Source organism: Saccostrea echinata, unplaced genomic scaffold, assembly GCF_033153115.1.
Source record: "Saccostrea echinata isolate AGI-Se365-2 ecotype Australia unplaced genomic scaffold, CSIRO_AGI_Sech_v1 ptg000176c, whole genome shotgun sequence".
NCBI lineage: Eukaryota > Metazoa > Mollusca > Bivalvia > Ostreida > Ostreidae > Saccostrea > Saccostrea echinata.
Genome location: NW_026889925.1, coordinates 35,029 through 59,736, shown reverse-complemented (window position 1 = coordinate 59,736; position 24,708 = coordinate 35,029). Strand labels below are relative to the sequence as shown.

The 24,708-nt window shown below is 33.9% G+C and overlaps 1 protein-coding gene and 1 pseudogene across 1 annotated transcript; both read left to right on the top strand.

Moving 5' to 3' along the window:
- The first annotated feature begins 14 nt into the window (after positions 1-14).
- LOC133177604 (uncharacterized) lies at positions 15-5,226 on the top strand. Its single transcript, XM_061312572.1, has 2 exons — positions 15-1,213; positions 4,710-5,226. Exons 1-2 carry the CDS (start codon positions 15-17, stop codon positions 5,224-5,226), a joined length of 1,716 nt encoding a protein of 571 aa, XP_061168556.1.
- A 12,535-nt stretch (positions 5,227-17,761) lies between these two features.
- On the top strand, positions 17,762-24,530 carry LOC133177608 (uncharacterized; annotated as a pseudogene).
- The last annotated feature ends 178 nt before the right edge of the window (positions 24,531-24,708 follow it).

Sequence of the window (24,708 nt, the reverse complement as noted above, 5' to 3'; positions counted from 1 at the left end):
TTCTTATTTTTCAGATGGCATTATCTACAACAGATATTCCTCAAAGAGCCCAACACTTTTTAGAGTGTGGTATTGAAGACTGTGAAAGGAACTGTGAGTTCTATTGCAACCCTTGTCATCAAAGATTGTGCAAACAATGCCGAGATGAACATTTGAAAAGTCCAGAAAACAGGAATCATGAGGTGGTTCTTTATCAGCAACGCAAACGACAACTTCCTGTGGAGAAATGCAAGATCCACCCCACTAAAAATATGGATATGCTCTGTGAAGAATGCCAAGTTCCATTATGTTCCAAATGTGCTACAAAGGGAGACCACCAAAGGCATACACTTATTAATCTAGAAACAATCTATGAAGAAAAGTTTGTGCTCTTTCAAGAGGAAGTCTCCAAAATTCATGAGTTTTTTCTACCAATATCAAGGGATTTCCAGAAAGAAATAAAACAAGATGCCGTTGAAATCAAACACACTATAGACAACATCAGAACATCCATGAAGACTGAAGGTGAGTCCCTGAAAAGTCTGGTGGATACAGTTATATCTGAGAACATGAGGCAGGTAGACCAGATAGAGCAATCACTGTTAGAAGATCTAAGTACCCAAGACAAGACATTGAATGATTACAACACATATCTTTATAGCCTAAGCAAAGAGCTCCACAAATGCCTGTTCTCAACAGAACCCTTGAAATTAGTGTGTGAGAAGAAGCCAAAGGTCCGATCAATACCAGAGACAATAAAACCAGTCACACCAGGATTTACTGCTGGTCAATACAGCAAAAGTGATGTCACCAAATTACTTGGCAAAATACATGTCCCTGACACAAAAGCAGAGAAGAGAGATATAAGGCCAATTGAAAGTGTCTACAATACAGCAATGAAACCTACACATAAACAGATTAAAGAAGACGGAAAGAAATTTGACATGAAACAAACAATGTCTCTATCTGCCTCTGTTACCAAGGTCAGGGAGTTCAATGTACCAGATGTTAGTGATGTATGGCATTTATCACTAGATCAATCAGACAGACTCTGGATCAGTGACTCTGATGGTACTCTTGTCCAAACAGATCTACATGGAAATGAGGTACAGATTATAAAAGAAAGCGGTGAATGGGAAGGTTACCAAACAGTGACACAGGACGGGGATCTGATCATTAAAGAGAAAAACAAGGTAGTCATCAGAAGAAAAACCCAGGATAATAATATCATTGAATTCTTTAAGGTAAGTTTGAAGTTTTATGCATCCGGTTTTAATTTAATACACCGAATCTAAACTTCAAGTTATCACTTTGCCTATCGAATTATCCAAAGACACATTACTGTTTAGATAATAAATAACAATACACGAATGCCGTGATAAAAGAAGCCATGATTCCTACGGATTTCATATACGGCTTCAAATACGAGTAAAAGTAAGGATAGCTTGCATCGAATTTAAGCACGACAAGTTCGGTCTCTGTAATTTCATGTAATGAAAAAAAGAGATGAATGTGCGTGCATCTAGCTGTGCAGACAGATACATGGATCATCGGAAAGGAACCAGTCTCCCCTGCATGTTTCATTTTCAGGGGACCTGAAATTGAGTTGAAGCAAAAAATAAAACGCACATACAAACACAATAAATAATCTAGGTAAAAAAATTAGGGCGGCAAGCTCATATACCCAGATTTCTTAGTGCTTTTAAGACCAAAGAACTTTATGCTATATATGCACATTTTTGCTCCCACAAAAGTCATATTTTGAAAATTTCTTGAAATGTGCTGAATTGTATATATTGTGTGAGAAATCTAAATTAACAAAAAATATTATAGTTTCGAAATAGATTATTGGCAACTTTTGTTTCTATGACGTCACAAACTATTCGGATTTTGTGAAAAAAGAAAGAATGGACAAAATCTGTTCAATTTTTACTATAAAATTTATAGAGCGCTGGCCTGCTCAAGAGCAATATTTACATATTTCATTGATATTATCATTCTACACATTATATCAAAAGATTGAGTTGGAGCAGACCTGCACTCGGCGACTTTTACTCAAACTATCGACGTAATATACACTTTCTCTGTATAAATCATGGAAATTTTGAATTTACGTCATCTTTCTGACATCATATCTAACATATGGCATCATGGCTTATGAAAATATTCAGTGCTTATTCCCCTGTTTTAGAACATAATTATATATTTCTCCGTCAAAGTTTTATTTTGGGGACAAATATTGGTCATTACCGAATACAGTCCTTTCTCTACTTTTTTTTTACACTAATTGCCCTGTGTAATATTTTTCTTAATTTAAAGACGGTACCTGATTTTTTTAAATTTATATTTGTCAAAGATTGCAAAGAACTGTAAAATTCTTTCACAAAAATGTTGGTAAATATATATGTTCACTAGATTGTTATGCGAAATCTATGTGATCAACCATGTTAAAAAATGCATTTTTGTTAACCTTAGACATAGTTATACATGTATATAGTTAACCTTGGGGTTGTCCCCAAAGTCCGTAAACTGATACCATCTCATCTGTACGGAGTCAACGCACTGGTCAAATCAAGGTTCGATAATGCTAACTATCTTCTGTTTGGAATCAACAGGACCACCTTGGACCGCCTAAAGAAGGTGCAGAATACCGTGGCAAGACGCAGAATAATATTTGCCGGATTCTGGTGGAACTACACTGACTTCCATTGCAGTATCGACCACAAATTAAGATATTGGTGCTTACCCAGTTTGGATATATCAATTTATCTACAAGAACTTATTGATGTTTATAAGCAAGCCCGATTACTAAGATCTGAAACATAAATTAGACTTGTGTCAAAAGTTCGCACTAAGACTTTTGGAGAACGGACTTTAGTTGGACTGCTGCCAGTTTGTGAAATGAACTTCCGACACATGTGATAGTTGTGCAAAATGTTGATGTTTTAAAAGACTGCAAAAACACAGCATTTTAAGATTGCATTTTCTGAGTTCTTAACCCGTATGATTTTTTTTTAATTTTCTCAAATAAATGTACTGTGATTTTATTTTATCAATATATTAAGCTTACTTGTTTGTAATTTTTTTCTTTAATGTTATTAATACTGGAACATTTTTTTGTAATGTTAATATTTCGATTTTACTATTTTTATTATATTTTTTCCTTGTTTTTCTTTTCAAGCATCTCTCTCTTTCAAAACCTTTAAATACCATCTTGAACATTTATATTAGAATAATCTTATTGTTAAGCGCCTTAAGGTAATGTTTATTATATAGGGCGCTTTAAAAAATATTAATGTTTTATTTATTAATATTATAAAGAAATTAACGTATCTTTATAATATTTTCTGGATTGATAAAATGTGTTGTTGCTTGATTAATTACAAAGTTTTAATATGAATACTGAAAATAATTCGAATAATTAGAATCGTAGTGTTATTGTTCCCTAACACCCGGAGCAATTTCTGACGTAAAAAAAGATAAGCGTCATCGATTAAGATTTTTGGGGAAAATAAAAGAATTACTAGAATCAAATTCTTTCATTATAACGATTCTGGAATTAAATTATAAAATAGTTTAATAATTATGATACAATTTAACATTAAATATAAGAACAAACTACATGTATCCAAAATTTTAAAAATCCTATTTTAGTACGAGTTTTTCATCTATCTTCTCTTTTGGAATTGAAGAATCACTCTTGCCCAATTCTTCGGCTGGTGTCTTTTTTATTTTCGATTTTTTGCATACTTTGAAAAACCGTCATTTTTGTATTTTAATAAGGACCAGAAAACATTTTCATGTGTATCATGCATTTATGACTTGTGCGTTTTGAGTGAATTCAAGATCAGAATATTTGATCACAGTCCAGGATGAAGCCTGTTCAATGCAGCCGCCATTTTTCAACAAGTCAGATTTCAAACCGGTGCATAAAAACATTATACATGTAAGGTGTAAATCAATTATAGCATATACAACAAAAGGTAGTTAAGAATACGAGAATAAGAATTTTTATTTCCTTTAATTTTCCCAAAATTTTGAATAGAAAATACTTTTTTGTAGGATTTTAAACATTATGTATCGATTTTCAATTGCATTTTTTGGATCCTCTGACCATTTCTTACCCAGACAACGAAATGTCATTAGATAAATAAGGTTCAAATGTGTAACTGCTTAATTCTTGTCCATGAATTTATTAGTTATAGTTTGTTTAATCTATGCATAGATTTTCAGTATTTTATGACACCTGGTTTCCTACAAACTTGTCTACGTTTTAGGACACCCCTCGTACTATTTACGATAAATATTTTTAGAGAAAAAAATTGATGGAATCAATTTAAATTTCAGAAATTTGTAGTTTATGTTATTTTGTGTTTCTTTTTCAGCAGGACGTGAGCAAATTTAACATGATTTTTTAAAAAAATATATTTTTCATTGAAAATCGTCATTGATTCTCTTGGCAAGCGAATATTTTCAATTTTCATAAATTACAAATCTGTTGTGATTTGTTCTAGAGTACAACTTCATAAAACGTGAAATCATTCTTTTCTGTATTTATATCTGGCTGTTTAATTTTGAGGGGTGTGTACGCCTTGACAAATTGCATGGAAATGTACGTCTTAGTTGTTGTTGTTTTTTTTTTGTGTTTTTTTTTGGTTAGCTTGTAAGTTGTTTAGCTATTTAAATGAGAAAAAAATATTTCATTGACAGAAATATTTGAAAGCCCGGACCTACCTTAAAACAGGAGACTGGGAACCAAAGAGCGTACACTCCTCCCGCATCAACGGGGACATATTGGTTGGAATGGAGAAGGATGGAGAGGCTAAAGTCACCAGGTACAACAAGACAGGAAAAGAGCTTCACAACATACAGAGGGATAGCAAAGGACAAAGACTGTATAGAAATCCATACTGCATCACAGAAAATATCAATGGAGATATCTGTACATCAGATCATGAGGCAATAGTGGTGGTGAATAAATCAGGACAACACAGGTTTTCCTACACAGGTCAGGAGTCAAAGTTCCATCCTTTTGGAATCTGTACTGATGTCCTCGGTCACATCCTGGTGTGTGATACGTACAGTAACACTGTTCACCTCCTTGATCAGGACGGTCAGTTCTTGTCTCTATTACTCACACAACAACAAGGGGTGTATACTCCTCTTAGTGTGTGTGTTGATAATGAGAACAATCTCTATGTGGGTCAATACAGCAACACACTGACAGTGTACAAGTATCTCCAGTGATTCCATTCTGTTATAAAACAGCATGAGTGAAGTATACAAAACTTATTATTTCTTTAATAAACTGTTGATGATCTATTACCCATCCTACATCTTTTTCAATTTGATAAATGCATTGTTTGGAATTAAAGTAATGAAGTGTATAAAATGTACAGAAAATGTTTAAATGTTATAAAACATTAATACATGCGTATAATAAAGCAAATTAGCCTACTGTCTACTATTTATATCATAATCATATCATTGATTAATACCTAACAATTTGTTGTATTTTAAGAAGTAAAAATATGCAATTTTTAAAAAAATAAAACCTTTTCTTGGTTTCCTTGTACGGGAATTTACATTGCGGCTTTGCAGGAAAAAAAACATAACCCGCATTGCAAAAAAAAATTACAAAACCTAGGTTTATCAATTTTTTTTTGCAATAGCTGCAACCTTTAATTCCCGCACAAAGAAAGAAAGAAAGACATTTTCTCTTTATACGTATATCTGTAAATAATCTTATAAAGTAGGTTTAAGAACGTTAAATACTGTATTATTGATATGTACATTGTATGTTTCATTGATTGAAAAGCACACTACATAATATTATATACGATTATATACAGGTGGCTTTGAAATCATCCTTAAAAGTCTTGACAAATAGAAGTGGTTTTCCTAAGAAATAAAGGAGAAAATATTCAGATATTAAAGATCAACATTAAAGGGGCTTGGACACAGATTTGAAGGTCATCTTTTCTAAAATTTTCAATATAATATGATGACTTATATGTTGCTCGAGCATTTTACACCGAAATATAATAAATGCCTGTTTAGAAAATGTTTAGTCTGTGTTTTATTAAAACTATGAATTTCGGGACGCGTTTGATTGACACAAAGCTTTCAACTTTCACGAAGTAAACTTTGTACTTCAGAAATGTAGAAATTCTGTTGTGTATTAATGACAAATTTGAAAACTATAATCCAGAAAATTCAGAGTTGAAATGCGTGAAATCAAAACCAACACACCAGTATTGTCAGTCCGTGCTCAGTGATGTGTGCAGACTAAACACATTGAACACACCCGGTAGAACGTAAACATTAACAATAACAGAGCTCGTACCGTGCCCTGTTTACAAACACAGATGTATGACGTATTATTGTGAAGAATGTCATTGTCATTGAATTCTTTGAATATTCATGTTATTTTAGATCATTATACGGAAGTTATTTTTAAATAAGAAATGGAAATTTAAATTGTATACAATGCAACTGTGTCCAGCCCACATTAGTTAAAGTAAATCATAAGTTCCATTGTTCACAATTTTGCCCACTCAGCTCTTTTTATCTGCTGGGTTATTAAAAGATATGTTTCAGATTTACTTATTAACTGTATAATCCATGAACTTCCCTGGGTATAGTATATTACTTCCATGACCTCATTTGCATTACCAAATGGTTATTGAAGCGTGTCACAATATTAAGATTAAAATACCTGGCCTCATAGATGAGATCTGTTTGCTTAAAATGTTGTATATCTCACTTCAGTCGTTACAGCAGCCGGTATATTATGTAAAATCCTATTTTTGCCCTTTCATGCTTGAAAACAATTTTGTCCAGTTTAAATTCGCCCTGGTACAGTTTGTTGAAGAGTTATATGCTGTCTCCTTTGAATTTGTCCCGTTTTGAATTGGCTCTCTCGAGATGATCGAGAGCAAAAAGGGTGGGAAAAAAACAGGGTGAAAAACTTCCTATATACAGTAATTCTTTCTCACTTAATGCTGTTGATTTTTAATTGCCATTTCATTTATAAGTAGATGCTGTCGTAAGACAGTAATACCCGCACTAAGGTGTTTGCGTCTAAATGCGCTCTCCTTCAAATTCTGGTAATCAGAGAAGAAGCACACATTAAATCAAGCATAAAATACTCAGGTAAACATGCAGTCCATGTGGGCCTCTTATGTAAATATTTCATTACCAGCCTATTACTACCTAATTTAATAATGTAAATTCTATTAAAGAGAATTTTTGAAAGATTTGTGTAAAAAAAAAAGGGGGGGTTAATTTTTGGCCCATAATTGGAACTTGTTGAATTTATTGTCAAAACAACAAACATTATTATTTTAATGCATAGTTTTTTTGATGAACTTAAAAAAATTAGATGCCAAAATGACAAGTTGTGCAAATTTTTATCAGTGTTTGGATAGGAAAACCCCTTTCCAAACCTATACCCGATCAACGATTCACCTGTTTTCCTGTCATATTTGGAATTGATAACACAAACTTATGTAAAAATAAAACATTGTAATTTCAAAATCATTTTGTTAAAAAGCATTCTGATTGTACACACAAGTACCCTGAAGTTGATATAAAAAAGATGCCTGAGTTTCTGATTGACACTATCTATGTAGTTTTTGGAGACCAGGTCTTCCAACAATCTACTGGAATTCCCACGGGTACCCCGTTATTAGCAGCCTTATTTTTGTATTCATATGAAGCAGAATTTATTCAGAAACTTCTACATGAGAAGAAGAAAGCACTTGCTGTGGCCATCAACTTAACATTAAGATATATCGACGACGTATTTTCAATTAACAATAGTTACTTCCATTCATATATCGACTCGATATATCCCATTGAGCTTGAAATAAAAGATACCACAGATTCTGACACATTTGTTTCATATTTAGATATTTTACTGGAAAAAGACGTAAATGGTACCTAACAACAAAGCTTTATGATAAACGTGATGACTTGAACTTTTCAATCGTCAACTTCCCTTAATTATGTAGCAATATAAAGTACATTATGAATATATTAATTTAAAAGTTTAGTATAGAACGGGGTAAAATAATCAGAAATGAAAATGGTTATGGGCCTATAGTTTGAAAAGGGTCAAAGAGGCAAGTCCCTTGGGTCATTCCCACTCTTTGGAAAAAGCCCCTAAGTCATCTTTGTGTTATGACACGCTGAATAGGATATATGGGGTCATGACCCCCGGAGGTCATGGATCATTCCCAACCCCTAAAAGTTCAATGGTCATATATCTTGAAAATGGTTGAAAACTTCTCCCCTTAATCATATACATATTATACCATCGTCTTCAACTTCCCTCAATATAATTTATTTTCTCCATCCATGAGTCTACTCTGCTCTGTTTTTTGCAAATATAACAACAAATTATTTGTCGTAAATGGGCATTTATTAGAATGCCAAACAAATTAACCAAATATGTACAAAAATTACACATGCCTATATTTGAATATATCCCTTATAAGGATATTAATATACATAACGAAAAAATACAAATATGACTATAAGAATTGGCAAAAAAGATGGGAGAAAATCATATATAATACCTCTTATTGTCCCTTGAGTCATTATGCATTAAATGGTATACCTTGAAGTCATCCTCGTCCTGAAACTGGAAATGATCACAGCATGACCTGCTTCAACAGTGTGTCACTTATAACGTGCTTGAAATTTTATTCATGACCCCCTGGGGTCAGCCACCCTCCTAGAATTAAAAAATGAAAATCATTCAGAGATTGATAAACGACCCGGGGCTGGGAAGGGGAAAAAGGGAAGAAGTTGTGTCTGCTTGGTCTGAAATGTTGAAAACTCCTAAAAGTTTGTGAATATTAACCCGGCCATTTCCTACTTGTCATCATTATTTACTGATATTCTCACAACATACATGTTTATTAAATGCAGCACAGTTAAGGCTACAAAAAGCAGACGGGGCCTAATTTATACAGGTGTAATGGTTTGGGCCGTGGATATCGGCCTGGGTAGCTCAGTCGGTAGAGCACCTGACTAGTGATGCAAGGGTCCCGGGTTCGATTCCCGGTCCAGCCATACATTTTCTCCTTTCCTGTTACAGATTTGGTGCCGTTGACCACCCCTGGACTTGCAGATGAAAGTCCTGCCAGGGGCTAATAAGAACTTGGGTTGTGTCTTCGAGGACGAAGACAATTTAAGGAGGGAGGAATGTAATGGTTTGGGCCGTGGATATCGGCCTGGGTAGCTCAGTCGGTAGAGCACCTGACTAGTGATGCAGGAGTCCCGGGTTCGATTCCCGGTCCAGCCATACATTTTCTCCTTTCCTGTTACAAAGGAAATATTTACTATGACATCACACAAAAATATCAGTTACTCAAATTACCACAAAATGAAATGATTTACTATTTAAAACTATTGGATAGCTTTTAACTACACCAATACTTACTATTGCATGCATTTTGTCGTTGGTTAAATCCCATACAGCAAAATATAAACAATTCACTGATCGCAATGCACTTAACAATGTGACGTCATATAGTATATCCGTATGCAATGAGAGGCGGATCAAGTTATATTTGATACAATGAAAAATGTATTTTGTAATCAAATAAAATATTATTTGCAGATATATAAGAGGCCATTTGATTTAGCAATTTAATTATACTTTTTTTAATGTACATTTTTATCAATATAGATATAAGTCCCGAACAAAAAATCCTTTAGTTCACCATAGTTAACTAAAAGTAAACTAAAGAAAATCAAAGTTTCAAAGTTATCACTTAAGTAAATCAAAGTTTTCAAAGTTATCACTATAGTGTCAATGTTATCACTATAGTATTTCAAAGTTTTCATAGTGTCAAAGTTATCACTATAGTAAATCAAAGTTTTCATAGTGATCACTATAGTGAATCAAAGTTTTCATAATGTCAAAGTTATTACTATAGTAAATCAAAGTTTTCATATTGATCACTATAGTAAATCAAAGTTTTCATAGTGTCAAAGTTATTACTATAGTAAATCAAAGTTTTCATATTGATCACTATAGTAAATCAAAGTTTTCATAGTGAGCACTATAGTAAATCAAAGTGACAACGTTGACACTAGGGTAAATCAAAGTTTCAAAGTCAGCATTAAGGTTTTAGATATGAAGCCTCTAGAAATTAAAAATTAAAAATTTATTACTACAGTATATAATTCTCTTTGATACGTGTAGAAGTTATTTGATTTCACAACATTGGTATTATCCAGTTTTCAGATTATCTCAATTCACAAAAGATTTCTATTGATGTCTTCTATTTCAAATAATCCCATGCAATTTGGATGCAATTCATTTTTTTGCACTCAATTTTATTTTTAATTTTATACTTAAAAAAACCCTATGGTTTTCAAAGATTTCTACTGGATAACATTTTTAAAATGAATATTGTTTGGCTTTTATTTCAATTGACCTTTTTATATTATTTAGTAAATAACATAATTTAATGTTATTTAAGACATAGACAAGACATATACAGTAACCATCTTAAATACAATGATATTAAGTATATTTGAGTATAGCTAATAAATCAAAGTTTTCATAGTGAACACTATAGTATTTCAAAGTTTTCATAGAGTTTTACTCCTGATATCTCGAATCCTTACATATATCAAAATATTTTCTTGTTCGAATGAAGTTTGAAATAACGAGGTTTGACTGTATATATCAGATAACTAATTGTTGATCTCCTCAAGAAAATGCACACACATCACCTGATAACATCTTTCATTGTGTACATATACTTAGTACGTTGCCCAAAGAGAGGATAAAAATGTCACAGTGTACTGCATGCGCATGCTCTTGTGCATACAGGTATTAGATGTATGTTCCCTGTTTATATTTTGAGCATCTAAGCATTTCCTTAAAAAAAATAAAAAGAAAGAAAATTAAAGCGAGTTGAATTCCATAAATATTTTTTTCAATCACGTGCATTAACATGAATGCAGCAATAGATGTTTTCTGCAAACCATTTTTCATCTACATTAACCAATACCGGTATGTAGATTGTAAACTAAACTACATGTACTTATTTTTTTGCATCACAATCAGTCATTAAACAAATCTAGAGACAATCTTAATAATTGAATTGAACTCTGAACCATGACAAAAGGCCTCTTAAACAAATATTCATCATTCTTAAAATAAAGTCTACAGGTTACAAAATTATAAGTTGCTCAACAATGATCACATCAATAATATCTAAAAGAGTATATCATCATTAACTCTTGGGGTGAAGGGGGGGGGGAGGGGGGGCTCTCTCAGTAAAATTTAGAATATCCCTATTTTGTGTCAACCTTGGTTAAAATTAGTGGTTCTTGAGAAGAATTGAAAATGTGAAAAGCTTACAGATGGATAGACAGTTTGATGGACTAAAGACAAAACAAAAGGTGATCAGAAAAGTTCACTTGAGATTTTAGCTCGGATGAACTAAAATCCTCACTGGATGGTGTATATTATGCGAGATATCAACCAGACAGAAAATTTTATAGAGAAATGAAAAAAGACTCTAAGCCATACTATTACATAACCTGTTGTAGTTTGCAGGTAGTTCAGCATTCAAATTAAATTTGGAATGAAGTTCTTTTCTTGTCATGCAATTTTCATACATGCCTATTTATGATTGAATTAATTACCACTTACCACATGATCACATCTTGATTCATCATACATCTTACTGGTTCTCCTTTAATGTCAGTTTTCTTCTCTCTGAAAGAATATATTATGTACAGTTACTATTGCATTCTGATTTCATCTATAAGGCCAACAATAAACAAGAGGCCCAGGGGCCACATTGCTCACCTGGGCAAAAATCAGTTCAGAAAAGTTTAAATATAAAAGTGGTTCAGGGGAGCGTGGTTATGATTTGAACTAACTTAAATCTACACTTTCCAAGGATGTTTTTTGAAATAATATGACACATAATATCTTTGCTGTTCTTAAGAAGAAAATTTTTATTGATATATCCTTTTTATTCCTTTGTATAACTACGATTCCCTGTTATGGCCCCTCTATTCTCCTGGGGGTCATGTTTTGAATAAATTGAATCTACATTACCTGAGGATGCTTTTAGATTATTATCACCAATTATGACGATGTTGTTCTTAAGAAGAATTTTAAAGATTTTTCCTATGTATCAGTATTGCTATGTAAAACTTTGATCGCCATTGTGGCCCCACCCTACCCCTGGGGGGTCAGGATTTGAACAAACTTGAATCTACACTACCTGAAGATGCTTCCATATAAATATGACCAATCATGGCTTTTCTGTTCTTGAGTAGAAGATTTTCTAAGATTTCTCCTATGTATTCCTATGTAAAAATTTAATTGTTCATTGTGGCCCCGCCCTACACCCGGGGGTTATGATTTGAGCAAACTTAAATTTACACTACTTGAGGATGTTTCAACATAAGTTTCATCTTTCCTGATACAGTGGTTCTAGTGAAGAAGATTTTTAAAGATTTTTTCCTATGTATTCCTATGTAAAACTTGATCGTCCATTGTGGCCCCACCCTACCTATGGGGGTCATGATTTGAACGAAATTGAATCTACACTACCTAAGGATGCTTCCATATAGGTTTCATCTTCCCTGGCCCAGTGGTTCCAGAAAAGATTTTTAAAAGATGCCATTAATTTTTCATTAATTTGTAATGATCTCCCCTTGGGAGAAGGCATGGCCCTTCATTTGAACAAACTTGAATCCCCTTTAGCCAAGAATACTTTGTGGCAAGTTTGGTTAAATTTGGCCCAGTGGTTCTTGAGAAGAAAATGAAAATGTGAAAAGTTTACAACAACGACAGACAAGGGACAAATTTCGATCAGAAAAGCTCACTTGAGCCTTCTGCTCAGGCGAACTAAGAATGATTTGTTTGATGTACTCCGACCGACCCATCTGAATCACCCCTACCCAATCATTTTTTTAAATATTTTAATAAAACTAAAGTATTTTTAATAATGGCCTAAACTTCAACAACTACTACGGAGGGGAAAAAATTAACAAAAATTTCAAACAAATGAGGATTAACTTATTTTTACCATTCTACTTCTACCATGTTGCGACCACCATCAAAAACTGATGATTCTAACTGATAGAGCTGTCACAGTTACAAAATTTTTCGGGTCGGTTCGGTTCCGAAAATTTTCGGTTCTGTTTCGGGTTTTTCGGTTCGGTTGTTTTCATTTATTTTATACCTTAATTTCATGAATTAAACTTGATAAATCTTTATTTGTTACATTAAATTCACCTTCAAAACAAGTCTTAAACATGTTAACGTCTTGACATCTGTGTTAAGGGTACTAGGCTGACTATTATCTACAACTCTTGTTCATTTTGATAATTATCCCATCTTTTCGTGACAAGTGTTTTGTCATGGATGAAGTAGATTTCAGTTGTGATGTTTATTTATAACCGTTATCGTCATCTTTTTTTTTAATCTGGATACCATTTCTTGTATAAAACAGATTCTAATACATAAACCAGACCCGAATCGAAATCCAAAAAATAGAACCGAGACCGAACCGAACAACTTGGTTATTTCGGGTAGCCATGACAGCCCTACTAACTGATGATTCATTTGCATTACTTGAAATACTATCAATATTTGTACATCATGTAGGCTTATTTTTTTCAACATTTTCAGTAAATCTCTCAGCAGGTCACACATAAGAAATTTTGTCTTTTGAACAGTAAACTATTTCAATTTACAAACTATCACTTGTTTGTTAAACAGTTGTTATATTATTATTAATAACAATTTCTAAAACGAGGCAAGCTATTGACAAACAAGTTGATAATACAAGGATATCAACAGTCTCGTTTTATTAAAAAAAATCAGAAATTTTATGGCCTTGTTAACATATACAGTCTGTCGCGATCGTTGGGTCGAATGTTGACTGACGTTTTTCATACAAATTTTTAAGCCATTAGTTTAACACTGAATTGTATACGGATTTTCCGTTTGCCCAATCATGCCAGTGAGCAACAGCGGGTGTTATCGGTCGACAGGGGATGCTTACTCCTCCATGGCACCTGATCCCACCTCTGATGATTTTTTAAAGGTCCGTGTTTGCTCTCCTTTATAATGTTCCGATGGACATTTGAGCTTGATTACTGGTCGTTATCTTCAGATAATTTTTTTATATACCTTTTGAGTTTTCAGCATACAATAAAAATCGCACAATAGGTACGTCACAGTGCCTATTGGATAAAACTGTTATCTTAATTTTTCTTTTTCATCTGTTTCATATGTTGATATTTTACGGATATAAACGTTTATTGCCAACTAACAACAAAACCACTGGTATTGAAAAACTTCTTACATGTATTTATGCAGAAAAATTCTACAATCACCAGCATATGGTGTGTAAGTCTCTAAATTATTCAGTACGCTAGACCATGTACTGTATACGATCTACTTTTAAATAGGCAGGGTACTGACAAATAAGATGATGTATCAGGGCTTTCAACAGTCTCAATCAAAGTCAGCATTTCGAAAATTTCTGCGTCATTATAATGACCTTGTAAGCAAATACATTTATTTTTCCTATTTATTTTAATTTTGCAAGGTTATAGACTTTATTATTTTAAATTATTAATAACTTTAACAAATTTATAAAAATCCATGAAGGCCATAACTTTTATAAATACGGAATATAATTCAATACTATGGTGCCGTTGAAGTCCAGAAAAAAATATCTCATTGTTTGGGAAAATAAAGACAAATAAGGTAATGGTTCTGACAAGTTTGTTTTTCCTTTGGACGAACAAGATATTTGGGTGGACAAATAAGTTCTTCCTTCGTACGAATTAAATACACTTAGATTGATTGATTGTGTCTTGTTTAACGTCCCGTTCGAAAATTTTTCACTCATATGGAGACGTCACCATATACCGGTGAAGGGCTTCAAATTAAGACCTTTGCTCGGCACTCAGGGCCATTGAGCAGTGAGGGTTCTTTATCGTGCCAACGCCTACTGTGACAAGGGGCGACGATTTTTAAGGTCTCATCCGAAAGACCCGCAACTTGTACTCCAAAGTGCCGAGCGCTTGGCGAAGGAACAGTTGCTACTTATTTTTATCGACTTAAGTCAGTCGGGCCGTGATTGGAACACACGACCTTCCGATCACGGAGCTAGAGCTCTACCGACTGAGTTACCGAGACAGTAAATACACTTAGAAGAAGGTAGATTCAATTGTTTTTGAATTGTTCAGACGAACTGGGTATTTGCTTGGACAACTTAGCGAAGTATATATTTGTTCGAACAGATTTGATGTTTCTTCTTAATACAAGATTCATCATTCCTCTGATAAAGGAGAGTAGGCATGAATATCAGGATGGTTCATGTATAAAGGAAATGGATTACTTACACTTTGGGGACGAAATATGGTCAAGTCTTTTATTGACACCATTCCTTTGCGGTTTTGGGGGTTTTATGGAAGTTTTACATTCAGTTCAGGTTAAAATTGCTTGTATCTCCACTTTTGTTTGCTATATACAATGGATAATTAATTAATGTTTTTTTGTTTTTTTTTCGGTTTGAATGAAAATGTACCAAAAGTATCTAAAACTTCCCACAATTCCTCTTATTCAAATTGTAAGATACTTTTGCTATATGTCCCAAAATTACATGTTAGTACACTGTAAATATCACTGACTTCAAAATACATACGCTCAAATGCAACTTGATCAACAGATAAGTCTTTCACTAATTAAAAATTTTCAATTGCCAATGAGTACATGATTAATTCCAACTGCAAGTCAGAAGGATAAGAAGCGCCTTGGGCGAAGACAGCAACAGAATTGAGATATCACTTAATTAGTCTTGTACTCACTGGCAATTTAAAATTGTTAATCAGTAAAAGACAATAGATAAACATTTTAAACCAGTTTTCTCTCTCTCTCTTTCTCTCTGAAATATATATTTGTTAAATCTTCTTAAAAACAATAATGCAAATTGTCAAATTAAAATGAAAGCATTTCCACATAGTGTAAATTGAAGTCGATTAATGTTGTCAATTTATCATTAAAGACAGATCATTTTATTCGAAAGATTTAATGAGACCAACATATCATCCCTGTATCTTCATTTTACGTATTACCGTCACGGTAGCTCATTCGGTAGAGCGCTCGCTCCGTGATCGGGAGGTTGTGTATTCCATCCCCTGCCGCGACTTACCTAAGTCGATAAAAAAAATAGGTAGCAACTGTCCCTTCGCCAAGCGCTCGACACTTTGAAGTGAACGTTGCGGGTCCTTCGGATGAGACCTTAAAAACGGAGGCCCTGTGTCACGACAGGCGTTGGCACGATAAAGATTCCTTACTCCTCAATGGCCCTGAGTGCCGAGTAAAGATTAAATTTTGAAGCCCTTCGTCGGTATATGGTGACGTCTCTATATCAGTGAAAAATTCTCGAACGGGACATTCAATCAACGAATCATTTTACGTATACCTCAGGTGAGCATTTTGGCCCACGGGCCTTTTGATTTATAACTAAGGTCTTTCGTCTTCACGGAAGACATTATAGTGATTCTAATGTTTCTTCTTCTTCTTATTTTTTTGACCAAATTGTGTGCACGCGTTTTCTCAAAAACTATTCAGTGTTCTTCAGTGAAACTTTCAGAAAAAAATTAGTCATTATATGAACTTTGTACATCACAAAGAAAATTTGGAAATTTCCTTTATGGTTCCAAGTTATTGGCAATTTCCTGATTTTTAAATGGAATGTTGTCCGCGGCAGGTCTAAAGAACGGCTAAAGATATAAAACTGGAGACTTATTGGAGAGCATAGAACATGACTTCTAAATTTGAATCGCCTTTTTGTGCGTCGTAAGTACTTCCGGTCGCTACCGGAAGCGAATGAAAAAAGTCGAATTTTTCAACTTTTTGGTTTTTCAATATATTTCAATGATATTTATAGTGTTAATAGTAACTCTTTTAAGAATGCATAATATATAATTTGTTTGAAAATTGATAATAAATATTATGATTATTATTGATTTTTTTTAGACAAATATTGTACACGCGATATCTCGAGAACTATTCAGTGGTTTTTCATCAAACTTTCAGGGATGATTCGTTTTAAAAAGCCATTATTACATTTGAAAGAATTTTGGAAAAATTCACTTCCTGTTCCATGTTACGGGCAATTTCCTGATTTTTAAATGGAATTTTTTCCGCCGCAGATCTAAAGAACGGCTAAAAATATGAACTTGAGACTTATTAGAGATGATAGAACATCACTTCTAAATTTGCGGAATCGCCTTTTTGTGCGTCGTCAATAGTTCCGGTCGCTACCGGAAGCGAATTGAAAAAGTCGAATTTTTAAACTTTTTTGTCTCTCAATATTTTTTAATGATTTTACTAGGGATAATAAAGAGGCTCTTATAAGAAACGGTCCCGCTAGCGTAATGGTTAGCGTGTTCAGTTTTCACGCGGGCGACCTGGACTCAATCCCCAGAATGTCTGGGATTTTTTGGGTACTTTTTTCAGCTGAAATATAAGACTGTATCTTTGAAATGATATCCTGTATTTTTTTTATTATTTTACGGGGGTAATTTTTTTTTACCTTCACATAAGATATGCAGATTTTAGGGTAATGCCACTTTTTCTATAGATAAAAGGGTCATTTTTGACGTCGAATAATGGCCGGGGGTTATTTTACGTCATTATTCTATGGGGGTCATTATTCGTCTTTACACCGGAAGTGAAGGTCTTATGGGTAAGCTGTAATTCTAGCTGGCAATGATTGGCGATTGTGAAGTTCTATCTATTAGCTGGTGGTCTGACATAAAGACTGGTGATCTGATGATGATGTAATTTCTAAATATAAAGATATAAACAAAACTGCTTCTCGCCCTATTTCATGATTTGCGCAATGGTAATGCAGCATGCGGGTATCGAAATACACTTATACATGACTGGCAGATAATGAATACATCATCCAAGGCGTGAATAAGAATTTACAGAATAAAGAAATCGTACTGAAGATTTATTCTACCTACTCGGCATATTTTTTGGTTTTTTGGTTAAAAGTGATATTTTTCAATCTGATTCATTAAAATAATATCTTATATAATCATTAAAATCTTATTAAAAAGCCCCAAAAATGCAAAGGATGAAAAATCACCTCAGCATAATGAATTACACATAGCATATAATGAAAAAAAACCTCATTATAATGGAGTACCCACAGCATATAATGAAAAGCCACCTCATCATAATGAAATACCCACAGATGATAACTAAAATTCACCTCATCATAATGAAATAACCACAGCATATAATGAAAAACCGTCTCATCATAATATAGAAACCACATCATATAATGTAAAAGCTCATCATAATAAAGTAATTTTCTTTTCAGTTAATCTCCATTTTTATTATTTTTAACACAACCTGTTTGAAAAAAAAAAACGTTATGTATTATTAAAAATCTGTCCATGTTTAAATCGATTTATATAAGAAATTATTTATGAAAATAAATAAAAGAAATGATATAATTACCTAGATATTTAATGTTATCTCGAGAATTCTAATTTATAAATATTAAGTACATGAGTAAAGGTAAATCTAAATTGTACACAAACACGCATTGCTTATACTGCACATGTACCGTGTTTTTGATTTACAGCTAAATGCAAACTGGCATACTTATTGATTGACACGCTGATTGGTCAACGTGTAATCCTGACTGACAGCTCTGTTTCGTAAAAGCAAACCCGTCGTCCGCTTTCTGGGACCGCTTCTAACATCTGAATTCGCTCTGGGTCTTCCCGAGAAGCGCTTTGGTTCTCTCTGGGTTCGGAGAGAGTCCGCTGGGTCAGCTCTAGGGGATCTAGTTTATGCGCGTTCTGGGTTCGCTCGGGGTCAGCTCTAGCGGACCCCAGGCAAACCCAGAAAGCGAACCTGGGGTTCGGATGAGGGGTCGCTTTCTGGTAGGTTGTGTGTAGTTGGCACTGTATATAATAAAGAGATCTTCTAAGTCCACTGACTTAGTAACAGTCTTCATTTTATGTTTTAATTTTTATCCCAAATTGACTTCTTCCAACAATTTGATGTTTTTTTAAAGAATTGACATCTACAGCATGTAATCAGAAAAAATATAATGTAATTCTGAGATGTGCTTTGAAAATTTTTTCACCATATTTCAAGATGAAGTCCACACCTTGTATTTCTTTCAAATATACATCGACTTTTGCTTCCAAACTTTCAGTTAAAAGAAAAATCTACAGGGCCTAGATATTGAACATCTGAAACATAATCCTCCAACGTGTTCATGTTCTTCTTCACCCTACAACTATAGTCCTGCTGGACACGTCATTACTGGTGACGTTAATATAGTTAATAATGAAGATCTTAAGGGGAAGAATGACCTTCAGCAGAAAAAATTCTTGTCATTCAATTTTTTTCATATTTTGTATATTTCTAATTAAGTATGTCCCACATATCTTAAAGCAGTTATATCGTTAGGTTTCTAACCTTATTTTAGAGATATTGATTGACAAATACTATGCCCTACAGTATCTAAGTGGAGTTTTAGTTCTACATGTTTCCGGGCCCTTTACTCTGTCCATGGGCTTTTTTAAGCATAGATAAAAAATATGTAAGTGGACATGCATCTTTTAAAATATTTCAGAGTATGAATAGGGTTTAAAATTCAAAAAATCAAGATTCTTCTATCACACTGCATCTTGATAGGGAAAATTACCTACTTTTTTAGACAACTTAAACAACAAAAAACTTAATTTGCAAAAAATTCTATCATTCAATATTTTTTGATTTACATTGAAATGCAAGCGCTTCATATTATTGATTAACTGTAAAAATTTCGAATGGTGAAGCTGACCTCAATATTGCACAGGACATCGTTAAAGAAGGCATCAGCATGACAAAAACGTGTCATGTTTACATTTCTCGAGTACGGGAAAAACCAATTATGATGTCACACGTAAGCTAAATAAGCAAAATAAGATATACCTACATCAGCCATGCAAAAATAATTTTTGTGTTCCCCGTTTCTCAAAATATTTCATCATATACTGATTATGACCTGTTTTACATTATAATACCGCCCCTGTATTCACCGAGTATGATCTTGCTGTACTAACAGATCGTGTATGACGTCACCGACTAGCTAGACGAGCAGTTTAGGGAAACAGAGGGGTGGATCAATGTATTTCATAATTTGTTAATGTTGACAAGAATGATTAAACTTTTTATTTTATTTTTTTACATAAGATGTTAATAAAAGTAAATCAAATTGTCAATGTCAAAAATTATACAAGAACTGATGGTTTACACGTTTTGCACTTATATAAAAGGAGACTATGACGTAGTTGAACAGAGTCATGTGACCATGTGTCCTTCATCCCCTTAAATCACTTATTTTAAAAGGGCCAAAATTAAGGGAACCCCGATCTTTCAACTGGCGTCATAATTTCATAAATATGATGAATTCTGCGGAAGATTACACCAGGCGATTGGCCAAACATGAAAAAGAGGACCTTGACACTTTGTCAGAATGGATTAAAAGTATCAGATTGATGTTAAAATCTCGCATTAAGCGATTGAGGGGCAATAGGAAAACCATCTATTCTTCTGTGTTCAATAACTGAAAAAAAAAAATTAGATAGATGGTCCCAGCTGACAAAGCGGGTAACAACATTGCCTTTGTTTGTAAGGCTCATTATTTTAATTCTATTTTAGAGGAACTTAGATTTAATTCTGCAAGTGGTAATTTATACCCATAGCTCCCTTTCTAAGGTGGAAATTCTTCAAATTTATATGTCAGTTTTAATTATTCTTAATATTCCTAACAATCGAAATGAATTTGAATTATCATACCTACACCTAATTCCTAAACATCATAAAAATCCTTACAAACAAAGATATATAGCGGGTTCCAGTAATGCTTTACCTAGCCTCCTTGTTTACTCCTCACTAATATATTAACGGCAGTGAAGGAGAAACTTCAGGAGTACTTTACAACAATATATTCGAGAAGTGGTGTAAATCTGGTGTGGATACTCAAAAATTCCAAAGAATTTAAAAAAAAAAATTGAAATCAGAAAATTTTACCAAAATCAATAACATCGAAATTTAACGGCTTTTCAAAACCTTATACAACCATTCCCCACGATAAATTAAAGTCCAGGCTTTTTGACATCATTGACAGCTGCTTCTTCAATAAAATTGGGACTCGTAAATAGACTAACATTGTCACTGATCATTTGCAAACATATATTTTGTTAAAAACACTCTGATTGTACACACAAATACTCTGAATTTATTATTAAAAAGATGCTTGAGTTTCTGATTGACAATATCTATGTAGTTTTTGAAGACCGGGTCCTTCAAAAATCTGTCGGAATCCTCATGGGTACCAATTGCGCCCGTTATTAGCAGACCTATTTTTGTATTCATATAAAGCAGAATTTATTCAAAATCTTATACACGAGAAGAAGAAAACACTTGCTGTAGCCTTCAAGTTGACATTTAGATATATTGACAACGTATTATGAATTAACAATAGTTACTTCCATTCATATGTCCACTCGATATATCCCAATGAGCTTGAAATAAAAGATACCAGATAGTTTGACACATCTGTTTCAAAACGAGGCAAGCAAATGGCAAACAAGTTCATGAAACATATATCAGTCTTGTTTAATGTCATCATTTCGCAAGTTCTATGGTCGTTATAATGACCTTGTCAGCAAATACAAACTATCATTAAGTCCAATGCTGACTGACTTTTTTCACACTAAATGTTAAGCCATTATTTTCACACTGAATTGTCTACGGAAAATTACCTTTTTTTCCCAATCATGACATGCTCACTCCTCCATGGCACGTGATCCTACCTATGATGTTTTAGAAGTCCATATTTGCTCTGCTCCTAATTTGTATTGTTTGAAAGGACTTGTATACTGTTCATTATCTCCATATTTCATGGGACCGATTTTTGCCCTTAAAGCCTCTAAGTCATTTTTATTTGAGTTAATAAAGGGATGATGAACCTTAATCATTTGTCGATCTTTTTGTTTTTGTTTTGCTTAAGTTCGTTGTATATTTCTGAAATGCAAAGTACATTCATTTTCTTTTAATGCATTTTCAGATGGCATGAAAGAAACTGTGAGTTCTACTGCAATCCTTGTCAGCAAAGATTTTGCAAACGATGCAGAGATGAACATTTGAAAAGCCCAGAAAACAAAATCCATGAGGTGGTCCATTATGAGCAACGCAAACGACAACTTCCTGTGGAGAAATGCAAGATCCACCCCACTAAAGATGTAGACATGCACAGTGAAGAATGCCAAGTTCCAGTGTGTTCCAAATGTGCCACAAAGGGAGATTATTGGGGACATATATTTACTGATCTAGAGATAATTTATGCAGAAAAATATGCACGCAGCTATGTTAAGGCTTCCCGAAGCTTTAAAATGCGCTCAACGCATAATATTGCATTGCGAGGTTGGTTTCGGTTTTAATTTATAAGTATTGTTCTTTAGTACTTCCAATTTATACAAATTTGTGGGTATTTCCCGCACAATATCGTTATCTTTATCTGTATTTAAACAAAGCCATCACAATTTTCCCAAGCAAGATTCAGTTAGAGAACAACCTCTTCTTACAGATTTCCACAAGAAAACTCAGATTAATCCTCATTAATCACCTGCGCCAGACTCATTTATACACAAAAAATAAATTCTGCCTCCAACCACGGGTACAAAACAGAGTACATCTCAGAAGTATATTTTTCGTTAGCATTCATTTTGAACATGCTGAATTTGAATCAAGGGTGCGTAAGCGATGTATTTTTTAAATTTTTGGACATATAAGACTTAAAAAACCTTTAACGACCCGTGAATTTTGCAATAGGTATCTAGCATTTTACATGCAGTTTGAAATAAAGTGTAAAGTTCATGACATTCTCCCCGTCATAACAACTCAAGTTGGCAGTGAGTTAACGTCATTTTCCATTATGACGTCATATTTTGGTAGTTTAGAGAAGTGAAGGCACAGAGTGCACTGTGATATTCTATGAGAAGCCTTAACCTACCTGCGCATTTTTTCAAGAAGGAATTTCCAAAATCCATAAATACTTTTTTCCTACATCACAAGATTTAAAGAGAGAAATTAAAAAAGATTCCTCGGAAATCAAACGCATCATAGACAACATCAGAACATCCATAAAGACTGAAGGCGAATCCCGGAAAAATCTGGTGGACACAGTCGTATCTGAGAACATGAAACAGTTAGACCAGATAGAGCATTCTCTGTTAGAAGATCTAAACACCCAAGACAAGACCATGGATGTTTACATCACTTATCTTAATAACCCTGTCAAAGAGCTCCACAGATCCCTGTCTCCTACAGAGCCCCAGAAATTGATGTCTGAGAAGAAGTCAAAGATCAGATCCATACCAAAGACAAAAAAACCAGTCACACCAGGATTCACTGCAGGCCAATACAGCAAAAGTGATGTCACCAAGCTACTTGGTAAAATACATGTCCCCAACACTAAAGCAAAGAAGAGAGAAATAAGGCCCATTGAAAGTGTCTACAATACAATAATGAAAGCTACACATAAACAGATGAAAGGATACAAAAGAAAATCAGACAAGAAACAAACAATGTCCCTGTCTTCCTCTGTCACCATGCAAGGTTAGGAAGTTCAATGTACTAAGTGTTGATGGTGTATTCGAAATATATCACTTGAGTAATCAGACAGACTCTGGATCAGTAGTAAAGGTATTCTTGTCCAGACAGATCTACAGGGGAATGAAATACAGACGATAGAAGCCAGAGGAAGAAGTGGAGGTTCACACACAGTCACAAAGGATGGGGATCTGATCTTTACAGACATAAATCTCATTATTAAAATAACAAAGGATAACAATATCACTGAAGTCGTCGACACTGGAGTCTGGGAACCATGGAGCATACATTCTTCTCACATCAACAGGGACATATTGAGGGGGGGGGGGGGATGGTGAAGGATAGAGATGCAAAAGTCGCCAGGTACAACAAGACTGGAAAAGAACTACAATACACACAGAAGGTTAAGACAGGACAGTTATGGAGTGGTTTTCCACCCTATATTACTGAAAATATCAATGGAGATATCTGTATATCATACTCCAGTAAGAGATTAGTGGTAATGAGTAAATCAGGACAACACAGGTTCTCCTACACAGGGCAGATGTCAATGTTTGATCCCCATGGAATCTGCACCGATGTCCTCGGTCACATCCTAGTGTGTGATCATTATTGTAGTGCCAGAGTTCACCTCCTTGATTAAGACGGTCAGCTCTTGTCTCTATTACTCACACAACAACAAGGGTTAGATCGTCCTCGTAGTGTGTGTGTAGATAATGAAAATAATCTTTATGTGGGAGAAGAAAAGTCCAACACACTGAGAGTTTACAAGTATCTCCAGTTATTCTTTTTCTCTTATAAACACACACTGGTCAGCATGTGGGAAATATATCAAGCATGTCATTTATGATTATTTAAAAAAATAGTTTTGATCAATTGACCTATAGCAAAATTTATTTTTATGAAATATGAAGATATAATGAACAATTTTCAGCTATCATGTCAATAGTCCAATGAAACAGGATGAATTATAAGGAGAGCCAACATGGACCTCTGAGAACATTAAAGGTGGGTTCAGGTGCCAAGGA

Excerpts from the sequence above, each read along its gene's own strand:
- LOC133177604 (XM_061312572.1), top strand. The coding sequence starts at position 15 with ATGGCATTATCTACAACAGATATTCCTCAAAGAGCCCAACACTTTTTA. Across the intron at positions 1,214-4,709 it reads CAGGATAATAATATCATTGA|CTACCTTAAAACAGGAGACT; the intron begins ATTCTTTAAGGT and ends GAAAGCCCGGAC.